At 54.6% G+C, this 22,607-nt stretch overlaps 1 protein-coding gene and 1 pseudogene across 1 annotated transcript; both read left to right on the top strand.

Annotated features, from left to right (window-relative positions):
- The first annotated feature begins 4,938 nt into the window (after window positions 1-4,938).
- Window positions 4,939-9,247, top strand: nat14 (N-acetyltransferase 14 (GCN5-related, putative)). Its single transcript, XM_041180079.1, has 2 exons — window positions 4,939-5,119; window positions 7,990-9,247. Exons 1-2 carry the CDS (start codon window positions 5,039-5,041, stop codon window positions 8,521-8,523), a joined length of 615 nt encoding a protein of 204 aa, XP_041036013.1. The 5' UTR covers window positions 4,939-5,038; the 3' UTR covers window positions 8,524-9,247.
- A 3,827-nt stretch (window positions 9,248-13,074) lies between these two features.
- On the top strand, window positions 13,075-17,634 carry LOC121273114 (annotated as a pseudogene).
- The last annotated feature ends 4,973 nt before the right edge of the window (window positions 17,635-22,607 follow it).

The following is a 22,607-nucleotide window of genomic DNA, read 5'->3' as shown; positions in this document are numbered from 1 at the left end:
ATTCCTACTCTTTGTTTCCTGTCTGCCAACCAGTTTTCTATCCATCTCGATGCACTACCCCCAATCCCATGCGCTTTAATTTTACATGCCAATCTCTTATGTGGGACTTTGTCAAAAGCCTTCTGAAAGTCCAAATAAACCACATCCAGTGGCTGTCCCTCACCAACTCTACTAATTACATACTCAAAAAATTCCAGTAGATTTGTCAAGCATGATTTCCCTTTCGTAAATCCATGCTGACTCTGTCCGATTCTGCCACTGTTTTCCACCTGCTCAGCTATTAAATCTTTTATAATGGACTCTAGAATTTTCCCCACTACTGACGTCAGGCTGACTGGTCTATAATTCCCTGTTTTCTCTCTGCCTCCCTTTTTAAATAATGGGGTTACATTAGCTACCCTCTAATCTGTAGGAACTGTTCCAGAGTCTATAGGATCTCGGAAGATGACCACCAATGCATCCACTATTTCTAGGGCCATTTCCTGAAGTACTCTGGGATGTAGATTTTCAGGCCCCGGGGATTTATCAACCTTCAATCCCATCAATTTCCCCAACACCGTTTCCCTACTAATACTGATTTCTTTCAGTTCCTCCCTTTCACTAAATCCTGTGTTCCCCAACATTTCTGGGATGTTATTAGTGTCCTCCTTTGTGAAGACAGAACCAAAGTATTTCTTTAGTTGGTCAGCCATTTCTTTGTTCCCCATTATAAATTCCCTTGTTTCTGACTGTAAGGGACCTACATTTGTCTTCACCAATCTTTTTCTCTTCACATACCTATAGAGACTTTTACAATCAGTTTTTATGTTCACTGCAAGCTTACTCTTGTACTCTATTTTCCCCTTCTTAATCAATCCCTTGGTCCTCCTTTGCTGAATTCTCAGCTGCTCCCAGTCCTCAGGTCTGTTGTTTTTTCTGGCCAATTTGTCTGCCTCTTTCTTGCATCTAATACTCTCTCTAATTTCCCTTGTAAGCCATGGTTTGGCCACCTTTCCTGTTGTACTTTTGCACCAGACAGGAGTAAACAATTGTTGCAGTTCACCCACGCGCTCTTTGAATGTTTACCATTGCCTATCCACCGTCATCCCTTTAAGTAACGTTTTCCAATCCATCATAGCCAACTCGTGTCTCATACCATCGTAGTTTCCTTTATTAAGATTCAGAACCCAAGTCTCAGAATCAACTATGTCACTCTCCATCTTGATGAAGAATTCGATCATATTATGGTCGCTTATCCCCAAGGGGCCTCACACAACTAGATCGCCAACTATTCATTTCTCATTACACAATACCCAATCTAGGATGGCCTGTTCTCACGTTGGTTCCTCAATGTATTGGTCCAGAAAAACATCCCATATACACTCCAAGAATTCCTCCTCTACGGTATTGTTCCTAATTTGATTTGTCCAATCTAAATGCATATTAAAGTCACCCATAATTACCGATGTTCCTTTATTACATGTGTCTCTAATTTCCTGTTTAATGCCATTCCCAACATCACCACTACATATTTGGGGTCTATATACAAGTCCCACTAATGCTTTTTGCCCCTTAGTGTTTCTCAGCTCTACCCATACAGATTCCACATCGTCCGAACTAATATCTTTCCTCCCTACTGCGTTAATTTCCTCTTTGACCAGCAATGCAACTCCACCGCCTTTTCCTTTTTGTCTGTCCTTCCTGAATACTGAAAACCCCTGGGTGTTCATTTCCCATTCCTGGTCACCCTGCAGCCATGTCTCCGTAATCCCGACTGGCTTGACTCTGACTGGTCAAGACATTGCCCTGAGGAATGAATCGGCGAATGGCTGTCACTTTATTTTGTTTCGCTGAAGCAGGTGCAATGTGCGTACATGTCCTTTCTGTATGCAAAGAACAGGGCTCTGTGTATTAATATATGTAGCTTCCAGTACACGCAGATGCTCCATGCTGTGAACCCCAACTGACAATCTTAAATTGGTCGTCAGCGTAACTCCTAGCACACCGAGGATTGACTTGATTGCAGAATCTTGTTGGTGACGAATACCACTGGTGTTACTGCGACATAGCAGCAGTGTCAAACAGCTAGCTTCACCTGTTGCTCAGATTTTTGAGATACCTTGCCCTTCCAGGGTAACCTGAGGTAGACCGGGCACTTTTGCTGACTGTCAGTCACCATCGCTGCTGCACTGTCCGCGGCAACAGGTGCATTCTCCACTTGCCAATCAATCGAGACTCTCCTCACATACAGTATAAATTGTTGTTTTCCCCTTATATTGGTATTCATGCAAAATGTCCTGATGAGTCCAATACGAAAATCTTCGACAGGTCTCTTTCTTCATGAACACTCAAGTTCCGTTCTACCAAACAACTAAATGAAAGATTTCATTGAATTATTAACCAATCAATTGAATGTAACATTCATCATTTGAACATTAATACGTTAAGAAACTGTGACTTTAATAACCTAGAATATTATACAGTGACTATACAAGGGTATTAAATACTTAATAGATATTTTGGGATATTCACCAATTTATAAACAGTAAATGATTCCATCAATTAACCAATTGGTAAAAGTAAACATTAATTAAGAGAGACATTCCTTAATTAACAAAGTGATAATCCATGCCAGCGTATCTGTTATTCTAAACAGAACCTCCCCGCCCCCATCAATTAGATTCAAGTCTGTAACTCACTCCTGGATCTGTTATTTTACATATAAACCACTCCGAAACCCCTGATTAGATTACAGTCTCTAACTCACTTCTGGGTATCTGTTATACTATAGATAAACCACCCCAAACCCCTCGATTAGATTCCAGTCTGTAACTCACTCCCGGGTATCTGTTATTCTATATATAAACCACTCCGAAACCCCCGATTAGATTACAGTTTGTAACTCACTCCCGGGTATCTGTTATTTTATATATAAACCACCCCGAACCCCTCGATTAGATTCGAGTCTGTAACTCATTCCCGGGTATCTGTATTCTACATATAAACCACTCCAAACCCCTCGATTAGATTACAGTCTCTAACTCACTTCTGGGTATCTGTTATTCTATAGATAAACCACCCCAAACCCCTCGATTAGATTAAAGTCTGTAACTCACTCCTGGGTATCTGTTATTCTAAACAGAACCTCCCTGCCCCCATCAATTAGATTCAAGTCTGTAACTCACTCCTGGATCTGTTATTTTACATATAAACCACTCCAAAACCCCCGATTAGATTACAGTCTCTAACTCACTCCCGGGTATCTGTTATTCTCTATATAAACCACCCCGAACCCCTCGATTAGATTCGAGTCTGTAACTCATTCCCGGGTATCTGTTATTCTCTATATAAACCACCCCGAAACCCTCAGTTAGATTCCAGTCTGTAACTCACTCCCGGGTATCTGTAATTCTATATATAATCCACCCTGAACCCCTCGATTAGCTGCCAGTCCGGAACTCTCTCCGGGTATCTGTTATTCTATACATAAACCACCCCAAACCCTTGAATTAGATTCCAGTCTGCAACTCACATTCGGGTATCTGTTATTCTATATATAAAACACCCCGAACCCCTCGATTCGATTCCAGTCTGTAACTCACTCCCAGGTATCTGTTATTTTATATCAACTCTCCGAACCCCTTGATTAGATTCCAGTCTGTAACTCACTCCCGGGTATCTGTTATTCTATATATAAACCATCCCGAACCCCTTGATTAGATTCCAGCCTGTAACTCACTCCCGGGTATCTGTTATTCTATATATAAACCACCCCAAACCCTTCGATTAGAATCCAGTCTGTAGCTCATTCCCGGGTATGTGGTATTCTATATATAAACCAGCCGGAACCCCTCGATTAGATTCCAGCCTGTAACTCACTCCCGGGTATCTGTTATTCTATATATAAACCACCCCGAACACCTCGATTAGTTTCCAGTCTGTAACTCACTCCCGAGTATCTGTTATTCTATATATAAACCACACCGAACCCCTCGATTAGATTCCCATCTGTAACTCACTCCCGGGTATCTGTTATCCTATATATAAACCACCCCAAGCCCCTCGATTCGATTCAAGTCTGTCACTCATTCCCGGGTATCTGGTATTCTTTCTATAAACCAGCCGGAACCCCTTGATTAGATTCCAGTCTGTAACTCACTCCCGGGTGTCTGTTATTCTATATATAAACCACCCCAAACCCCTCGATTAGGTTCCAGTCTGTAACTCACTCCCGGGTATCTCTTATTCTATATATAAACCACCCCAAACCCCTCGATTAGGTTCCAGTCTGTAACTCACTCCCGGGTATCTCTTATTCTATATATAAACCAGCCTGAGCCCCTCGATTGGATTCCAGCCTGGAAATCAGTCCCGGGTATCTGTTATTCTATATATAAACCACCCCGAACACCTCGATTAGTTTCCAGTCTGTAACTCACTCCTGAGTATCTGTTATTTTATATATAAACCACACCGAACCCCTCGATTAGATTCCCATCTGTAACTCACTCCCGGGTATCTGTTATCCTATATATAAACCACCCCAAGCCCCTCGATTCGATTCAAGTCTGTCACTCATTCCCGGGTATCTGGTATTCTTTCTATAAACCAGCCGGAACCCCTTGATTAGATTCCAGTCTGTAACTCACTCCCGGGTGTCTGTTATTCTATATATAAACCACCCCAAACCCCTCGATTAGGTTCCAGTCTGTAACTCACTCCCGGGTATCTCTTATTCTATATATAAACCACCCCAAACCCCTCGATTAGGTTCCAGTCTGTAACTCACTCCCGGGTATCTCTTATTCTATATATAAACCAGCCTGAGCCCCTCGATTGGATTCCAGCCTGGAAATCAGTCCCGGGTATCTGTTATTCTATATATAAACCAGCCTGAGCCTGTCGATTAGATCCCAGCTGGTAACTCACTGTGGTTATCTCTGTTTTGTGCTTGAAGCTCTGATGGTTTCCAGCCCTGATATACTTCTCTCTGCTGCTGCAGACTGATGCTCTCCCCTCTCCGGCCTCTGTCTGCCACTTGCCCTCTGCTGCTACCGAGATGCCTCCTATGGAGCACAGTAAATTGAAATTTCGGGAAATGCTGGAGACGGAGACGGAGATTGTCATGGAGATGCTGAAGGTTAGTGAGATTCCTGGCGTCGGTCCAAGCAGGAGTGAATTGTCTCAGCTTACTTCGATTAAGGAACAAGAGGAGGCCCTTTCAGCCCCTTCTCGAGCCTGTTACACAGGAACAGGAGGAGGCCCATTCAGCCCCTTCTCAAGCCTCTTACACAGGAACAGGAGGAGGCCGATTCAGCCCCTTCTCGAGCCTGTTACACAGGAACAGGAGGAGGCCCATTCAGCCCCTTCTCGAGCCTGTTAAACAGGAACAGGAGGAGGCCCATTCAGCCCCTTCTCGAGCCTGTTACACAGGAACAGGAGGAGGCCCATTCAGCCCCTTCACGAGCCTGTTACACTGGAACAGGAGGAGGCCCATTCAGCCCCTTCTCGAGCCTATTACACAGGAACAGGAGGAGGCCCATTCAGCCCCCACGATCCTGTTACACAGGAACAGGAACAGGCCCCATTCAGCCCCTCGAGCCTGTTACACAGGAACAGGAGGAGGCCCGTTCAGCCCCTTCTCAAGCCTGTTACACAGGAACAGGAGGAGGCCCATTCAGCTACCTCGAGCCTGTTACACAGGAACAGGAGGAGGCCTGTTCGCCCCCTTCTCGAGCCTGTTACACAGGAACAGGAGGAGGCCCATTCAGCCCCTCTCGAGCCTGTTACACAGGAACAGGAGGAGGTCCGTTCGCCCCCTTCTCGAGCATGTTACTCAGGAACAGGAGGAGGCCCATTCAGCCCCTCTCGAGCCTGTTACACAGGAACAGGAGGAGGTCCGTTCGCCCCCTTCTCGAGCATGTTACACAGGAATAGGAGGAGGCCCATTCGGCCCCTTCTCGAGCCTGTTACACAGGAACAGGAGGAGGCCCTTTCAGCCCCTTCTCGAGCCTGTTACACAGGAACAGGAGGAGGTCCGTTCGCCCCCTTCTCGAGCCTGTTACACAGGAACAGGAGGAGGCCCATTCAGCCTCTTCTTGAGCCTGTTACACAGGAACAGGAGGAGGCCCATTCAGCCCCTCAAGCCTGTTACACAGGAACAGGAGGAGGCTCATTCAGCCCCTTCTCGAGCCTGTTACACAGGAACAGGAGGATCCCATTCAGCCCCTTCTCGAGCCTGTTACACAGGAACAGGAGGATCCCATTCAGCCCATCTCGAGCCTGTTACACAGGAACAGGAGGAGGCCCATTCAGCCCCTTCTCGAGCCTGTTACACAGGAACAGGAGGAGGCCCATTCGGCCCCTTGAGCCTGTTACACAGGAACAGGAGGAGGCCCGTTCAGCCCCTTCTCAAGCCTGTTACACAGGAACAGGAGGAGGCCCATTCAGCTACCTCGAGCCTGTTACACAGGAACAGGAGGAGGCCTGTTCGCCCCCTTCTCGAGCCTGTTACACAGGAACAGGAGGAGGTCCGTTCGCCCCCTTCTCGAGCATGTTACTCAGGAACAGGAGGAGGCCCATTCAGCCCCTCTCGAGCCTGTTACACAGGAACAGGAGGAGGTCCGTTCGCCCCCTTCTCGAGCATGTTACACAGGAATAGGAGGAGGCCCATTCAGCCCCTTCTCGAGCCTGTTACTCAGGAACAGGAGGAGGCCCATTCAGCCCCTTCTCGAGCCTGTTACACAGGAACAGGAGGAGGCCCATTCAGCCTCTTCTTGAGCCTGTTACACAGGAACAGGAGGAGGCCCATTCAGCCCCTCAAGCCTGTTACACAGGAACAGGAGGATCCCATTCAGCCCCTTCTCGAGCCTGTTACACAGGAACAGGAGGATCCCATTCAGCCCCTTCTCGAGCCTGTTACACAGGAACAGGAGGATCCCATTCAGCCCATCTCGAGCCTGTTACACAGGAACAGGAGGAGGCCCATTCAGCCCCTTCTCGAGCCTGTTACACAGGAACAGGAGGAGGCCCATTCGGCCCCTTGAGCCTGTTACACAGGAACAGGAGGAGGTCCGTTCGCCCCCTTCTCGAGCATGTTACTCAGGAACAGGAGGAGGCCCATTCAGCCCCTCAAGCCTGTTACACAGGAACAGGAGAATCCCATTCAACCCATCTCGAGCCTGGTACACAGGAACAGGAGGATCCCATTCAGCCCATCTCGAGCCTGTTACACAGGAACAGGAGGATCCCATTCAGCCCCTTCTCGAGCCTGTTACACAGGAACAGGAGGAGGCCCATTCGGCCCCTTGAGCCTGTTACACAGGAACAGGAGGAGGCCTATTCAGCCCCTTCTCGAGCCTGTTACACAGGAACAGGAGGAGGCCCATTCAGCCCATCTCGAGCCTGTTACACAGGAACAGGAGGAGGCCCATTCAGCCCCTTCTCGAGCCTGTTACACAGGAACAGGAGGATCCCATTCAGCCCCTTCTCGAGCCTGTTACACAGGAACAGGAGGAGGCCCATTCGGCCCCTTGAGCCTGTTACACAGGAACAGGAGGAGGCCTATTCAGCCCCTTCTCGAGCCTGTTACACAGGAACAGGAGGAGGCCCATTCAGCCCCTTCTCGAGCCTGTTACACAGGAACAGGAGGAGGCCCATTCAGCCCCTTCTCGAGCCTGTTACACAGGAACAGGAGGAGGCCCATTCAGCCCATCTCGAGCCTGTTACACAGGAACAGGAGGAGGCCCATTCAGCCCCTTCTTGAGCCTGTTACACAGGAACAGGAGGAGGCCCATTCGGCCCCTTGAGCCTGTTACACAGGAACAGGAGGAGGCCCGTTTGCCCTCCACCCCCCCCCCCCACCCCCCCAACACATGTTCATTCCTCTCGCGTTTCTGCTGGCGTGTGTATGGACTCATTCTGACGGTGACTCCTTTCTCTCTCTCTCCCTCTCTCTCTCTCCCCCCCCCACCCCCCCCCGCCTCCCCCGACCTTCTGCTCTCTCGACAGGATGGTTCCAGGGAGACGGAGAACCGCCTGCTCCTCTACGCCATGACGCGCCCGGCAGCCTTGCTCCTGATGGCCGTGGGCAGCAGCGCCCTCCGCTTCGCCCTCAGCTCCTTCGTCGCCGCCCTCCTGGCCCCTGTCTTGTGCGCCGCCGCCCTGCTCCGGCTCGCCCTGCGCCGCCGGGCCCGGCCGCCCCGCGCCCGCCCCTGGGTGGCCGTCTACGACGGCGAGGACGTCTGCGGCTGCGCGGCCTTCGACCCCAGGCCGGGGGGGCTCCCCGGCCCGCCGGCGGCGGAGCTCTGCCGCCTGGCGGTGAGCCGCTGGCACCGGAGGTCGGGGGTCGCCACCTTCCTGCTGGCCCGCTTCGAGGACTGGGCCCGCGCCCACGGGTACCGGCGGGCCACGCTCCGGGTCGACCTGGTCAACCGGGCCGCCATCGCCCTCTTCGAGAAGCACGGGTACAAGCCCAGCCCGGGCGGAGGGGTGGGAGTTCGTCTCTGCTCCAGCATCAGCATCGAGTACGCCAAGGACTTGTGACCCCAACCCACGCCGCCGCCCCCCCCCTCCACCCCCAACAAGCTCGAGGGGTTGGAGGGCGTGAGCGAGGGACGGAATGAGGAATGAGTTCACAACAGATTCCCCGAGGTGGCTTGGTCACGGGATCCGGCGTTCAGCCTCATTCCAGCCAGCAAGGGGAAGTATGTCTTCATGTTTTTTTTTGTGTATCTTGAGCTCCGGACAGAAGGAGGCCATTCAGCCCATCGGGGATTAGCTACGTGACCCAATCATGGCTGCTCAGTATCGTAACTCCACTGGCTCTCCTCCATACCCTCAGCCGTAAACCCCACAAAACTCTGTCGATCTTAATTAGCCCATTGACTGCCCAGCTTTCGCAATCCTTTTTTAGTCAGGTGAGGGGTGAGGGAATGAGCTCCAGATTCCTGCTCCCTCTTTGTTGTCAAGATCCTTTTCTGGGACAAAGTTTTGTGTCTGTGCTTGGCAGGTGTGATCCTCCTTCCTGTCCTTACAGTCATTGACTGGTGACCACACAGATGGAGGCCATTCAGCCCATTGTGTCTACTGGTTCTCTTCAGGAGCAGTTTGCCTCAACGCAATCCCCCCCCCACCCCTACCGCCTTCTCCCAGCACATTCTTCCTTTTTGGATAGCAATCCACTTCCCTCCTGGATGCCTCGATTGACCCTGTCTCCCCCACACTCTCAGACAGTGCGTTCCAGATCTTAACCATTCGATTGACCCTGTCTCCCCCACACACTCAGACAGTGCGTTCCAGATCCTAACCATTCGATTGACCCTGTCTCCCCCACACTCCCAGTGCGTTCCAGATCCTAACCACTCGATTGACCCTGTCTCCCCCACACTCTCAGACAGTGCGTTCCAGACCCTCACCACTTGATTGACCCTGTCTCCCCCACACTCTCAGACAATGCGTTCCAGACCCTAACCACTCGATTGACCCTGTCTCCCCCACACTCTCAGACAGTGCGTTCCAGATCCTAACCACTCGCTGGGTGAAAAAGTTTCTCCTCCTGTCTCTATTGCTTCTTTTCCCAATCCCCTTAAATCTGTGTCCTCTCTGGTTCTCCATCCTTCCGCCAATGGGAACAGTTTCTCCCTCTCCACCCTGTTCTGGACCCCTCACATTTTTGAACACCTCGATCGAATCTCCTCTCGACCTTCTCTTCTGCAAGGAGAATAGTCCCAACTTCTCCAATCTCTCCCCGCGAACTGAAGTTCCTCATCCCTGGAACCATTCTCGTCAATCTTTTCCACACTGTCTCCAACCCCTTCACATCCTTCCTAAAGTGCGGAGCCCAGAACTGGACACAACACCCCAGCTGAGGCTGAACCTGTGTCTTACACCAGCTCAACACACCCTCCCTGCTCTTGTACTCTCTGCCCCTATTAATAAAGCCCAGCATACTGTCTGCTTTATTTACCCGCTCTCTCAACGCTCTTAACTCATATGTTAATTTAATTGATGCTTCCTTTGCTACTTTCATTGTTGGTTAGAGCCTCCCTCTGAGGGGGGTTTTCAATTAGTGATTTAGTTTATATTTGTTTTACAGAAAAGTATACACTGTTCCTGTCCGCACCCCTGAATTGTACCCTCTATGTTATAAAACAAAAACAGAATTACCTGGAAAAACTCAGCAGGTCTGGCAGCATCGGCGGAGAAGAAAAGAGTTGACGTTTCGAGTCCTCGTGACCCTTCGACAGAACTGAGTGAATCCAAGGAAGGGGTGAAATATAAGCTTATGTTTCACCCCTTTCTTGGATTCATTCAGTTCTGCCGAAGGGTCACGAGGACTCGAAACGTCAACTCTTTTCTTCTCCGCCGATGCTGCCAGACCGGCTGAGTTTTTCCAGGTAATTCTGTTTTTGTTTTGGATTTCCAGCATCCGCAGTTTTTTTGTTTTTTTCCCTCTATGTTATGTTGTCTCTCTCTCCGCCTTCCTCCGACCGGAATTAATCCCTCCACACTTCCCTGCGTTAAACTTCGTCTGCCGCTTGCCTGCCCGTTCTACCAATCTCGCTGTATCTTCTCGGAGTTTAGCACAAACCTCCTCAGCGTTCACAAATCTTTCCCAATTTCCTGTCGTCTGTGAGCTTTGAAAGTGTACCCTGCGCACTAAAGCCTGGGACGTGAATACATAATCAAGCACGGTTGATTAAAAAAAAAGAGACACGTGGAAGCTTTTCGTCTTGCACTCACCAGGATGCTCCGCAAGAATACCAATAGGAGCATAAAACAACAATTTATACTGCATGTGAAGAGAGCGGTGGTTAGCGCTGCTGCCTCGCAGCTCCAGGGACCCGGGTTTGGGTGACCTCGGGTGTCTGTCGGTCTGTCTGTCTGTGTGTGGTGGTTGCACCTCCTCCCCGTGTCCGGGTGAGCTTCCCACCGGGCGCTCCGGTTTCCTCCTGCCGTCCAAAGACTGGGAGGTGGATTGGCCGTGGCAAATTGAAAATTGTTCTCCCATGCCCACCCCCCCCCCCCCCCCCCGCCCCCCGCCGTACCCCGTGTGTGTGCCCGTGACGGACTGACATCCCACCCTGGGTGTACCCCAACTCACGCCCATTGCCTGTCTGGATAGACTCCAGTTCCACGCCACCCTGAATCGGATTGAGTGGGTGAAGAAAGTGCTGATTGGTTGGCAAGTCGTCCATCACCATCACTGGTGCATTCTCCATGGCAACGCCCCTACCAATCAGAGTCCACCTGCCAACCAAGCAGCACTCTCTTCACATCAAGTATAAATTGTTGTTTTCCGTTGATACGGGTATTCTTTTGGAGTGTCCCGATGAGTGCAAGACGAAAAGCTTCCACATGTCTCCTTTCTTTTAGCCAATCCTGAACGACTGTTTCTTTCACCAAGTGTTATCTTTTGTGACTTGGAAGACGCTGCCTGAAAGGAGGGTGGGAGCAGATTCAAAAGAAACTCTCAACAAAAGGGGGAGTTAGATAAATACTCGAAGGGGAAAAATTTACAGGGAGATGGGAGGAAAGGAAAGTAGGGGGGAGGGAGGGGGATTAATCGGGCCGCTCGTTCAAAGGGCTGGCACGCTTACAAATGGGCTGAATGGCCTCCTCCTGGAGATGTCCTCCGATCCTCTTCGCTTTAAACCGGGGATGTTCGATCAGGTTACAGTCCGGTCACTTCAGTAAGCGGTGTGTTCACACTCTCGCCGCTCCATTACCGAGCACAACATGTTTGTTTCTGTGAGTAAAGTATAATTATTCAGCAGTGTTGTTGGGTTTCTTGACGACGCAGTGTGGTCTATCCATCCCGCGTGACAGACGCAGCGGTGAGGGTTCGGGTACTCAGTGGGGGGGAGGGGGGGAAGGGCGGGGGAACAGGAGGAGGCCATTCGGCCCTGAGAACCTGTCCCGCCTTTCAGCGAGAGCTTGACTGATGTGTGACCCAACTCCACACGCACGCCTCTGACCCCAGGTCCCTCAATGTGGGAAGGCTGACATCGATCCGGGAGGGTAAAGGCCTGGGTTTAATGTCTCGTCCCGAAAGACGGCACCTCCAACAGTGCAGCACTCCCTCAGTACTGGCACCGGGGGGAGTGTCGACCTGGATTGTGGAGCTCAAATTCTAGAGTATTAAAACTGGATAGAGTCGGAGCGATTTAGGGTGGGAATTCCAGAGCTCAGCTGCTCCCACCACCCCCCAGGAAAATGAAAGCACGGTTGCTAATGGCGGAGTGATGGGAATCAGCACCGAGTGATGATGGTGTCGGGTCCAGGAGGTTGCTGATGCTTACGGGGCCGGGAATTGGAGGAGCTCAGACATTTTGGAAATTATGCTGGAGGAAGATCGGCCGTCTGCCTTTTATTTGGCTGATTCGTGCGCCATTGGAGTGAGGCCATGGTTGCCATCTTGGACGTCAACTTGGCACCTCAGAGATTGGCTTTGTGGCAGAGGAAGCCAACAACAGATCCGTTTCCCACCTACCCACCACCCCTGCCCCCTGCTCAATGTCTCTGGACATGCAGTTGGAGGGGTGGAGAGTGACCAAGCAAATGGCTATGGCCAGTTTTTGGCCCCTTTGCTGGATAGTGTGGCCAAGGGTCAAATGTCAAGGAACCGCCCCCTCCAAAAAAACCACTTTCGCCTGCCCTCTCAATGCGGCTACTGGGTGGAAATGAACATAAATGACTCCCTCTTCCCCAAACGGCTTGAACTTGTGAGAAAAAAGCAGTTTGAGCCTTTTAAACCAAAACTATAAAATGGACCAATGGCATGATGGCTTTCAAAGGAGCCCGGGGATCCCTGCCGAGCCAAGGCGCTCATTAAATCCGGCCGCTGATTGGACGGGAGTATGCTCCGCCCCTCTTACGGTGCGCCGAGATGGGCGGAGAATACATTTGGACAAATCAAAAGGCGAAGAGGTGTTTGGTGTGGGCCGCCGACCAATCGGAGCGCACAACGACGTTGGTTGAGCAATCACGGAACAGGGCGAACCGTCCAATCGGTGCGCGATCGGGCGGGACTGGCGAGTGACCAATGGCGGAGCGGGGCATTTGGGCGGCCCGACCAATGGGGTACGGGTTCCAGCGGCGGATGGCCAATAAGGGATCTGGTCGGCTCGTGCGCGCTTCCATCGGCGGGCTTGGGCGGGGTCGTGACGCAGCTATTCGAGCTCGAGCGGCGGCCGTTGGGCCTCGGGAAACCGTTGGAATTCGAATCGTCGACCGTTGGGGAGCCGCGCGTCCGGAACCACCCCCCCCCCCGGTTGCCGGGAGACGGCTGAGAGCGCGGCTGAGGTCTGCAGCTGATTGGTCCAGGGGGGGGTCCAGGAAGTGGGGTGGGGGGGTGGGGAAGCGGTGGGTGGGGGGAGGGGGAGGGGGGGGGGGGGGTGTCTCCCTCTTAAAGGGACAGTCCACCGCTTTGGACATGCCCAAAAAATGTCAACTGCCCTCCCCCCACACCCCAAGCAAATATCACCAAGGTGCAGCCACCCACATTTAAACATATATTTATATGTTTCTACCCCCAAACCCGCAAGTGTGTTAGCCAAAGGGGAAGGGAAAGCGGGCAACGGGTCGGCCATTTTGCCACCTCCGCTCCATTTTGGGGGACCCACTGACACGGATTTGGGATGGGCTGTGCAAAGAGGGCAGCCGAAAGAAACGGTTCGGTTCCCCCACTGTTTGCCAAATTGGCGGTTGACCTTTGACCTCTCTCCCCATCCCAGCCCCCTTGGCCTCCTACTTGTGCAGGAGTGGGGACCCGCCAGGGTGTGAAACGGAGGATCAATTGGTGGGGGGGGGGTTGTGGTGGTGGTGGAGGGGGAGGTGGTGTGGAATGGGTGACACGTGTTTGCAGGTTGGTGGCAGAGGTCGCCCACTGGCCAATCGTGTCTCTCCGCGAGTTGGGGGCCTACGGCCCCTCGAACGTGGGGCCGGAAGGGAGGACGCAAGCTTGGCGCGGTCAACCTCGTCCAGTCTGACTGTTGGGAACTTAGAGCGCCGAGCCAATCGGAAAGGGCTTTGGGGACGGGCGGTCAAATTGACGTAGGCGAATTTGGCCAGTTGGGAAGTCAGGGGTCAGAGCCCTGTCAGATGTGGCTTTGGAAGTGGGTGGGCAAATTGACATGGGTCCATTGGGAAGTTAGGCCTTGGGCCCATCAGGAGCATTGTCAGCAGGGTTGGCATGACCAGTGGGGCCTTGAGGAAGATGGGGCCCGGAGCCAATCAGGAGCGGGGCTGGAAGTTGGCGGTAGTGAGCTTGGCGTCGTTGCCATTGGCCAAATTGACAAGTGTTCTTTTTTTTTTCTCTCTTATCTTTTGTCTCCTCTGCAGGGCTGACCCGGGGCCTACCGGACCTGATCGGTGGTGGGGGGGGGGGGGGGGGGGTGGGGGGGGGCGGAGGATGGCTGAGAGCGAAGCTTCGGTCGGGAGCCGCGGCCCGCCGAGCGGGCAGGCCTACCAGTGCCTGGAGTGCGGCAAGAGCTTCAAGTGGTCGTCGCGGCTTGCGCACCACCAGCGCAGCCACACCGGGGAGAGGCCCTACAAGTGCTCGGAGTGCGGCAAGGCCTTCAAGGGCTCATCGGCGCTGCTGTACCACCAGCGCGGCCACACCGGGGAGAGGCCCTACAAGTGCTCGGAGTGCGGCAAGGCCTTCAAGCGGGCCTCGCTGCTGGCCGTGCACCAGAGCGTCCACACCGGGCGGAGGGCCTTCCGCTGCGCCCTGTGCGGCCTGACCTTCAAGTGGTCCTCGCACTACCAGTACCACCTGCGCCAGCACACCGGGGAGCGGCCCTACGCCTGCTCCGAGTGCGGGAAGGCCTTCCGCAACTCCTCCAGCCTCTCCCGGCACCGGCGGGTCCACACGGGGGCCCGGCCCTACCCCTGCCAGCTGTGCGGCAAGGCCTTCGCGCAGTCGGCCAACCTGCGGCAGCACCAGCGCACCCACTCGGGGGAGCGGCCCTACCGCTGCGGGGAGTGCGGCCGGGCCTTCACCCACTCCTCCAACCTGCTGCTCCACCGGCGCACCCACGCCAGCCAGCGGGCCCACCGGTGCCCGCTCTGCGCCAAGTCCTTCGCCGCCCCGGCCTACCTGCAGCGGCACCTGCGCTGCCACGCCGGCGAGGAGGGCGTCCCCCAGCCGGATCCGGCCCAGGAGGGGGAGGGGGGCGAGGAGGAGGAGGGGGGTGCGGGGGAGGGGGAGGGGGAGGGGGACGAGGAGGAGGCCTCGCCGGCGGTGGCGGGCGAGGTGGTGGTGGAGGCCGTCTGCCAGCTGCCCCCGCCGGCCCCCAGCCCCGGGGACGAGACGCCCTACAAGTGCGCCATCTGCGACCGCAGCTTCGCCCAGCTGGCCGGCCTGCTGGCCCACCAGCGCGGCCACACCGCCGAGCAGCGGCTGGTGCAGGCCGAGGCCGAGGTGACCTGCGCCGCCCCGCCCCCCCCCTCCCGCCCCCCCTCCCCCGGCAGCCCCCTCCCCCGCCCCGCCCCAGCCGGCGCCCGACCGCGGCCGCCCCTACCAGTGCGCCGACTGCGGCAAGGCCTTCAAGGGCTCCTCGGGCCTCCGCTACCACCAGCGCGGCCACACCGGGGAGCGGCCCTACAAGTGCTCGGAGTGCGGCAAGGCCTTCAAGCGGGCCTCGCTGCTGGCCGTGCACCAGCGGGTCCACACCGGCGCCCGGGTCTTCCGCTGCGCCCTGTGCGGCCTGACCTTCAAGTGGTCCTCGCACTACCAGTACCACCTGCGCCAGCACACCGGGGAGCGGCCCTACGCCTGCTCCGAGTGCGGGAAGGCCTTCCGCAACTCCTCCAGCCTCTCGCGGCACCGGCACCTCCACACGGGGGCCCGGCCCTACCCCTGCCAGCTGTGCGGCAAGGCCTTCGCGCAGTCCTCCAACCTGCGGCAGCACCAGCGCACCCACACGGGCGAGCGGCCCTACTCCTGCGACGTGTGCGGCAAGACCTTCACCCACTCCTCCAACCTGCTGCTCCACCGCCGCACCCACTCGGCCCAGCGGCCCCACGTCTGCCCCGTCTGCGCCAAGTCCTTCGCCGTGGCCTCCTACCTTCAGCGCCACCTGCGCACCCACGCTGCTGAAGCCCAGCCCCCGCCGGCCCCGCCTGCTGCGCCCGCCCCCGCCCTCCAAGCCTTGCCCGCCACCGTCCAGGGGCTCCAGACCCTGCCCACCATCCAGATCATCCACACCGTGCAGGCGCTGCCCACCGTCCAGCTCGTGCAGACCTTCTGAGGGCCTGTGGCCCTCCCGCCGGTCCCCCCCCCACCAAAGCGCCAACTCAAACCCATTTTGACATCAACGCGCAGACACCCCCCCTCTCCACCAATCACGCGCCACCCATCCCACCCCCAACGCCCACAAAGAATGCCCATCATCCGGTGCCCGTTCACTGCTTTGCACTCAATGCCTCATCCCCAGCACCAGGCTGCACCAACAGAGCCACCCCATGCAACCCCTGCTTCCCCCCACGCCTCCCCCAACTCTCGTGGGAACATGGACTAACCGCAACGATCTCCACCAACTTTACAAGCCTGGAGCTTCACACCGAAGGGAGTTGCGAACTTTACAAGTCTGGAGCTTCAGGCTGAGGAGTTCAGCCGCTACAGTCGTGGGACCGTCCCCTCGGGACCACTTCAGAATCAATAACCGGTCGCCTTCCATTCCCTGCATGGCCGGTGAGCGGGAGAGACGGAGCTGGCGCGGCCAGCCAACAAACTCTGGGCCCTGACGGACGTATCCAATGCTGCCCCGTGTCTCTTCGTACTTACTGAGGGAGCCTGGGGGTCAACACGCCGCTTCTTTGTCAGGTCACGACGCCTCGTTCCTGCCACCAGGGTGCACCAGCGAGCCAAGGGGCCTGCAGCGCAGCCCCCAGACCCACCCCTCCGCCGCCCCCCCAACGGAAAAATGGCCGAACTGCGACGATTGCCACAAACTTTACAAGGCGGAGCTTCACACTGAGGGAGTCGAGGGACTTTAAGCTGAGGAAATTTTTGGACTTCATAACTTTGGTGCTGTACGTCGAGGGAATCGATGGACTTTACAAGTTTGGAGCCTCGTGCCGGGGGAATCTAATGCTGCTGCTTCCATGGGAGTGCCAGCTCACCTCCCTCCCGATTGCACCGACCGCGAGCAGTGAGCTGCTCGACTGAGGGAGGCAGAGTGATGCAGTATTGAAAGAGAGGGAGGTGCAGGCTCGTCGGCGGAGGGCAGCTCAGCCCTGGGCGTTGCCTGAGCTGAAGGGACTGTGATGAGAAGCGCACCCTGCTGCCTGTCTCTGTGGACTGCCCGCCCCCCTGGGTGTGTGCCCCTGTGTCCGTGTGCCCGCTCCTGGATTCCCTGACTCGCCGCTCACGCCTCCCGCACACGCCAAAGAGCTGGCGGGCAACGCTTCCCGAATTTGACCCGCTTTGTGAGAATTGTCCTGCTTTTCCGTGTTGAAGGAGTGCAGGGCAGCAGGCGGGGAGTTCATCTTCATCTCCAGCACCCCAGCTCGCTGCCAAAGGCACGCTCTCTCGCTCTGTCTCTCTCTGACTCTATCCCTCTCTGTCTCTCTCTCTCTGTCTCTCTCTCTCTCTGTCTCTCTCTCTCTATCTCTGTCTCGCTCAGTCTCTCTCTCTCTCTGTTTCTCTCTCTATCTCTGTCTCGCTCAGTCTCTCTCTCTCTCTGTTTCTCTCTCTATCTCTGTCTCGCTCTGTCCCTCTCTCTCTGTCTCCATCCCTCTCTCTCTGTCTCTCTCTCTCTCTCTCTATCTCTGTCTCACTCTGTCTCTCTCTCCCTGTCTCTATCCCTCTCTCTGTTTCTCTCTCTCTGTCTCTCTCTCTCTGTCTCTGTCTCGCTCTGTCTCTATCCCTCTCTCTGTTTCTATCCCTCGCTCTCTGTCTGTCTCTGTCTCCATCCCTCTCTCTCTGTCTCTCTCTCTTTCTCTCTCTCTCTCTCTCTGTCTCGCTCTGTATCTCTTGTCTCTGTCTGCCTTTCTCTGTCTCCTCCTTATCTCTCCCTTCCCCTAGCTCTCTCTCTGTCCCTCTCTCTCTCCCCGTATCTCTCTCTCCCTCTCTATACCTCATTCTCTGACTTTCTGTCCCTGTCTGACTTTCTGTATGTCTCTTTCTCCTTATCTCTCTCTCCCTCTCTCTCTCCTTATCTCTTTCTCCTTCTCTTCTGTTTCTTTCTCTGTCCCTCCCTTTCTGTCTCTCTCCCTCTTTCTCTCACTCTTGCTTTGCCTGTCCCCTACTTCCTCCCCATTCCCAATCTGTCCTGGGAGTGTTTGATGGGGACAGTGTGGAGGGAGCTTTACTCTGTATCTAACCCCGTGTTGTACCTGTCCTGGGAGTGTTTGATGGGGACAGTGTAGAGGGAGATTTACTCTGTATCTAACCCCGTGCTGTACCTGTCCTGGGAGTGTTTGATGAGGACGGTGTAGAGGGAGATTTACTCTGTATCTAACCCCGTGTTGTACCTGTCCTGGGAGTGTTTGATGGGGACGGTGTAGAGGGAGATTTACTCTGTATCTAACCCCGTGCTGTAACTGTCCTGGGAGTGTTTGATGGGGACGGTGTAGAGGGAGATTTACTCTGTATCTAACCCCGTGCTGTACCTGTCCTGTGAGTGTTTGATGGGGACAGTGTAGAGGGAGATTTACTCTGTATCTAACCCCGTGCTGTACCTGTCCTGGGAGTGTTTGATGGGGACAGTGTAGAGGGAGATTTACTCTGTATCTAACCCCGTGCTGTACCTGTCCTGGGAGTGTTTGATGGGGACGGTGTAGAGGGAGATTTACTCTGTATCTAACCCCGTGCTGTACCTGTCCTGGGAGTATTTGATGAGGACAGTGTAGAGGGAGATTTACTCTGTATCTAACCCCGTGCTGTACCTGTCCTGGGAGTGTTTGATGGGGACAGTGTAGAGGGAGATTTACTCTGTATCTAACCCCGTGCTGTACCTGTCCTGGGAGTGTTTGACGGGGACAGTGTGGAGGGAGATTTACTCTGTATCTAACCCCGTGCTGTACCTGTCCTGGGAGTGTTTGATGGGGACAGTGTCCACTTGTCATTGTTTTCCACTCTTGTGGAAAAACTGAGGGAGGTTTGCATGAACGGAAAACCTTTAGCTTTTGAGGCTCAGCGACCGGGAGATGCTGACGTCTCTGATGTCTCTGTGTGTGTGCGATTTGCTCCGTTAATATTAAAGGAATCTGTAAACGCTGCTGCTCGTTCTCTTGTGTGATCTCTCTGCACCCCCGGCACCAGACACTGAGCGTTTCTCAAACAACAGCACCTGGCCGTTCGGTCCATCTGCTCTGTGCTGTGGTGTCCCCAGCTCCCCGAAAGCCTCCTCCTCCCAGCGCCCCCCCCCCCCCACTTCATCTCACCCCCTTCCCCATATCCTTCTACCCCTTCCCCTCCCTCCCCCGAACGTATCTCTGCCATTCCCTTTGGGACCCTCCCCATGGGAGCAAGTTCCACTTTGCCCCCGCTCGCTGGGGAATGAAGTATCTCCTGAATATTCCCACCCCCACCCCTATTGGATTTATCAGTCACTCTCTCATATCGGTGCCCTTTCCTTCACCCCCCATTGCTCCCCCCCCCCAGCTCTGCTCTCACCCTGAAGAGGGAAACATCTTCTCTACATCGGCCCGATCGAAACCCCTTTCCTCATCTTAAAGATCTCGATTGGGTCAGCTCCCCCCTCATCCTTCTCTTTCCCAGAGTAAAGAGCCCCGGCCTGTTCAGCTTTTCCCGATATTTATCACCTCTCGGTTCCGATATCGTTCCTCATGAATGTTTACTGCACCTTCTCCAGTGTCTCCATTTCATTTTTATACTACGGAGACCGGAACTGTGCACGGTGCTCCCAGTGTGGTCTAACCGAGGGATACGGAGACCGGAACTGTGCACGGTGCTCCCAGTGTGGTCTAACCAAGGGGTACGGAGACCGGAACTGTGCACGGTGCTCCCAGTGTGGTCTAACCGAGGGATACGGAGACCAGAACTGTGCACGGTGCTCTGAGTGTGGTCTAACCGAGGGATACGGAGACCTGAACTGTGCACGGTGCTCCCAGTGTGGTCTAACCGAGGGGGATACGGAGACCGGAACTGTGCACGGTGCTCTGAGTGTGGTCTAACCAAGGGATACGGAGACCGGAACTGTGCACGGTGCTCCGAGTGTGGTCTAACCGAGGGATACGGAGACCGGAACTGTGCACGGTGCTCCGAGTGTGGTCTAACCGAGGGGGATACGGAGACCGGAACTGTGCACGGTGCTCCCAGTGTGGTCTAACTGAGGGGGATATGGGTACCGGAACTGTGCACGGTGCTCCCAGTGTGGTCTAACCGAGGGATACGGTGACCAGAACTGTGCACGGTGCTCCCAGTGTGGTCTAACCGAGGGACACGGAGACCGGAACTGTGCACGGTGCTCTGGGTGTGGTCTAACCGAGGGAGACGGAGACTGGTGCCAGTACTGAGGGAGTGCTGCGCTATCGGAGGGAGATGTATATACTCTAGGATTTGAGCTCCATAATCCAGGCTTGACACTCCCCCCGGTGCCAGTACTGAGGGAGTGCTGCACTGTCGGAGGTGCCGTCTTTCGGGACGAGACATTAAACCCAGACCTTTACCCTCCCGGATCGATGTCAGCCTTCCTACGTTGAGGGACCTGGGGTCAGAGGCGTGCGTGTGGAGTTGGGTCACACATTAGTCAAGCTCTCGCTGAAAGGCGGGACAGGTTCTCAGGGCCGAATGGCCTCCTCCTGTTCCCCCGCCCTTCCCCCCCTCCCCCCCACTGAGTACCCGAACCCTCACCGCTGCGTCTGTCACGCGGGATGGATAGACCACACTGCGTCGTCAAGAAACCCAACAACACTGCTGAATAATTACACTTTACTCACAGAAACAAACATGTTGTGCTCGGTAATGGAGTGGCGAGAGTGTGAACACACCGCTTACTGAAGTGACCGGACTGTAACCTGATCGAACATCCCCGGTTTAAAGCGAAGAGGATCGGAGGACATCCCCAGGAGGAGGCCATTCAGCCCATTTGTAAGCGTGCCAGCCCTTTGAACGAGCGGCCCGATTAATCCCCCTCCCTCCCCTGTCCGGCTGCAAATCTCTCACCCTCCTCCCCGTTCTCTTTCCCTCCACAGTTCCCCGCCTTTGGCAGCCGACCTAGGGAGGCTGCTTCCGCCAGGAACAGTCGGAAAACGTGGCGTGTGGCCTCTCTGTGAGGACAGAACGATGATTTCACCGTGACGCGGAGAATTATGATGGTGCGCGATCGATCAGAAAGGAGGGAGCAGCTTCAATGAATGGCGGGAGCAGAGATTTGAAATATTCTGCGGGAGCAATAGCGGGGATTTGAGGACATACTTCTCTCCTTTTTTTAAGTATATTCATTCATGGGGATGTGGGCTTCGTTGGCCGGGCCCAGCATTTATTGCCCATCCCTAATTGTCCCTTGAGAAGGTGGTGGTGAGCTGCCTTCTTGCTGTTAGGGAGGGAGTTCCAGGATTTTGTCCATGTGGTGTAGGTACACCCACGGCGCTGTTAGGGAGGGAGTTCCAGGATTTTGTCCGTGTGGTGTAAGTACACCCACGGCGCTGTTAGGGAGGGAGTTCCAGGATTTTGTCCGTGTGTTGTAGGTACACCCACGGCGCTGTTAGGGAGGGAGTTCCAGGATTTTGTCCGTGTGGTGTAAGTACACCCATGGCGCTGTTAGGGAGGGAGTTCCAGGATCTTGTCCGTGTGGTGTAGGTACACCTACAGTGCTGTTAGGGAAGGAGTTCCAGGATTTTGTCTGTGTGGTGTAGGTACACCCACGGCGCTGTTAGGGAGGGAGTTCCAGGATTTTGTCCCTGTGGTGTAGGTACACCCACGGCGCTGTTAGGGAGCAAGTTCCAGGATTTTGACCCAGCGACAGTGAAGGAACAGCCGATATCTTTCCAAGTCAGGATGGGTGTGTGGTTTGGAGGGGAACTTCCAGGTTGTGGTGTTCCCATGTGTCTGCTGCCCTTGTCCTTCTAGATGGTAGTGGTCGTGGGTTTGGAAGGTGCTGTTGAAGGAGCCTTGGTGAGTTGCTGCAGTGCATTTTGTAGATGGTACACACACTGCTGCTACTGTGCGTTGGTGGTGGAGGGAGTGAATGTTTGTGGGTGGGGTGCCGATCAAGCGGGGCTGCTTTGTCCTGGACGGTGTTGAGCTTCTTGAGTGTTGTGGGAGCTGCACTCATCCAGGCAAGTGGGGAGTATCCCATCACACTCCTGACTTGTGCCTTGTAGATGGTGGACAGGCTTTGGGGGAGTCAGGAGGTGAGTGACTCTCCGCAGGATTCCCAGCCTCTGACCTGCTCTTGTAGCCACAGTATTTATATGGCTGGTCCCAGTTCAGTTCCTGATCAACGGCTACCCCTCCCCCGCAGAGAGTTGCGGGCCATCTCGAACTCATTGGCTGATGGGGAGCGAGAGGGGGAAAACCCTGACCGTGGATGTACCCTGGCATGAACCCGCGATGGAAATTTACGGATTCACAAGTGGCATGTTGCGCAATTTGCAACGTCAACCGTTTTCATTTATATAGCAACTGTCACCACCCTCGGAGGTCGCAAAGTGTC

The sequence above is a fragment of the Carcharodon carcharias genome, chromosome 39 (genome assembly GCF_017639515.1).
Source record: "Carcharodon carcharias isolate sCarCar2 chromosome 39, sCarCar2.pri, whole genome shotgun sequence".
Taxonomy (NCBI): Eukaryota; Metazoa; Chordata; class Chondrichthyes; order Lamniformes; family Lamnidae; genus Carcharodon; species Carcharodon carcharias.
This window is presented reverse-complemented; position numbering and strand designations above follow the sequence as displayed.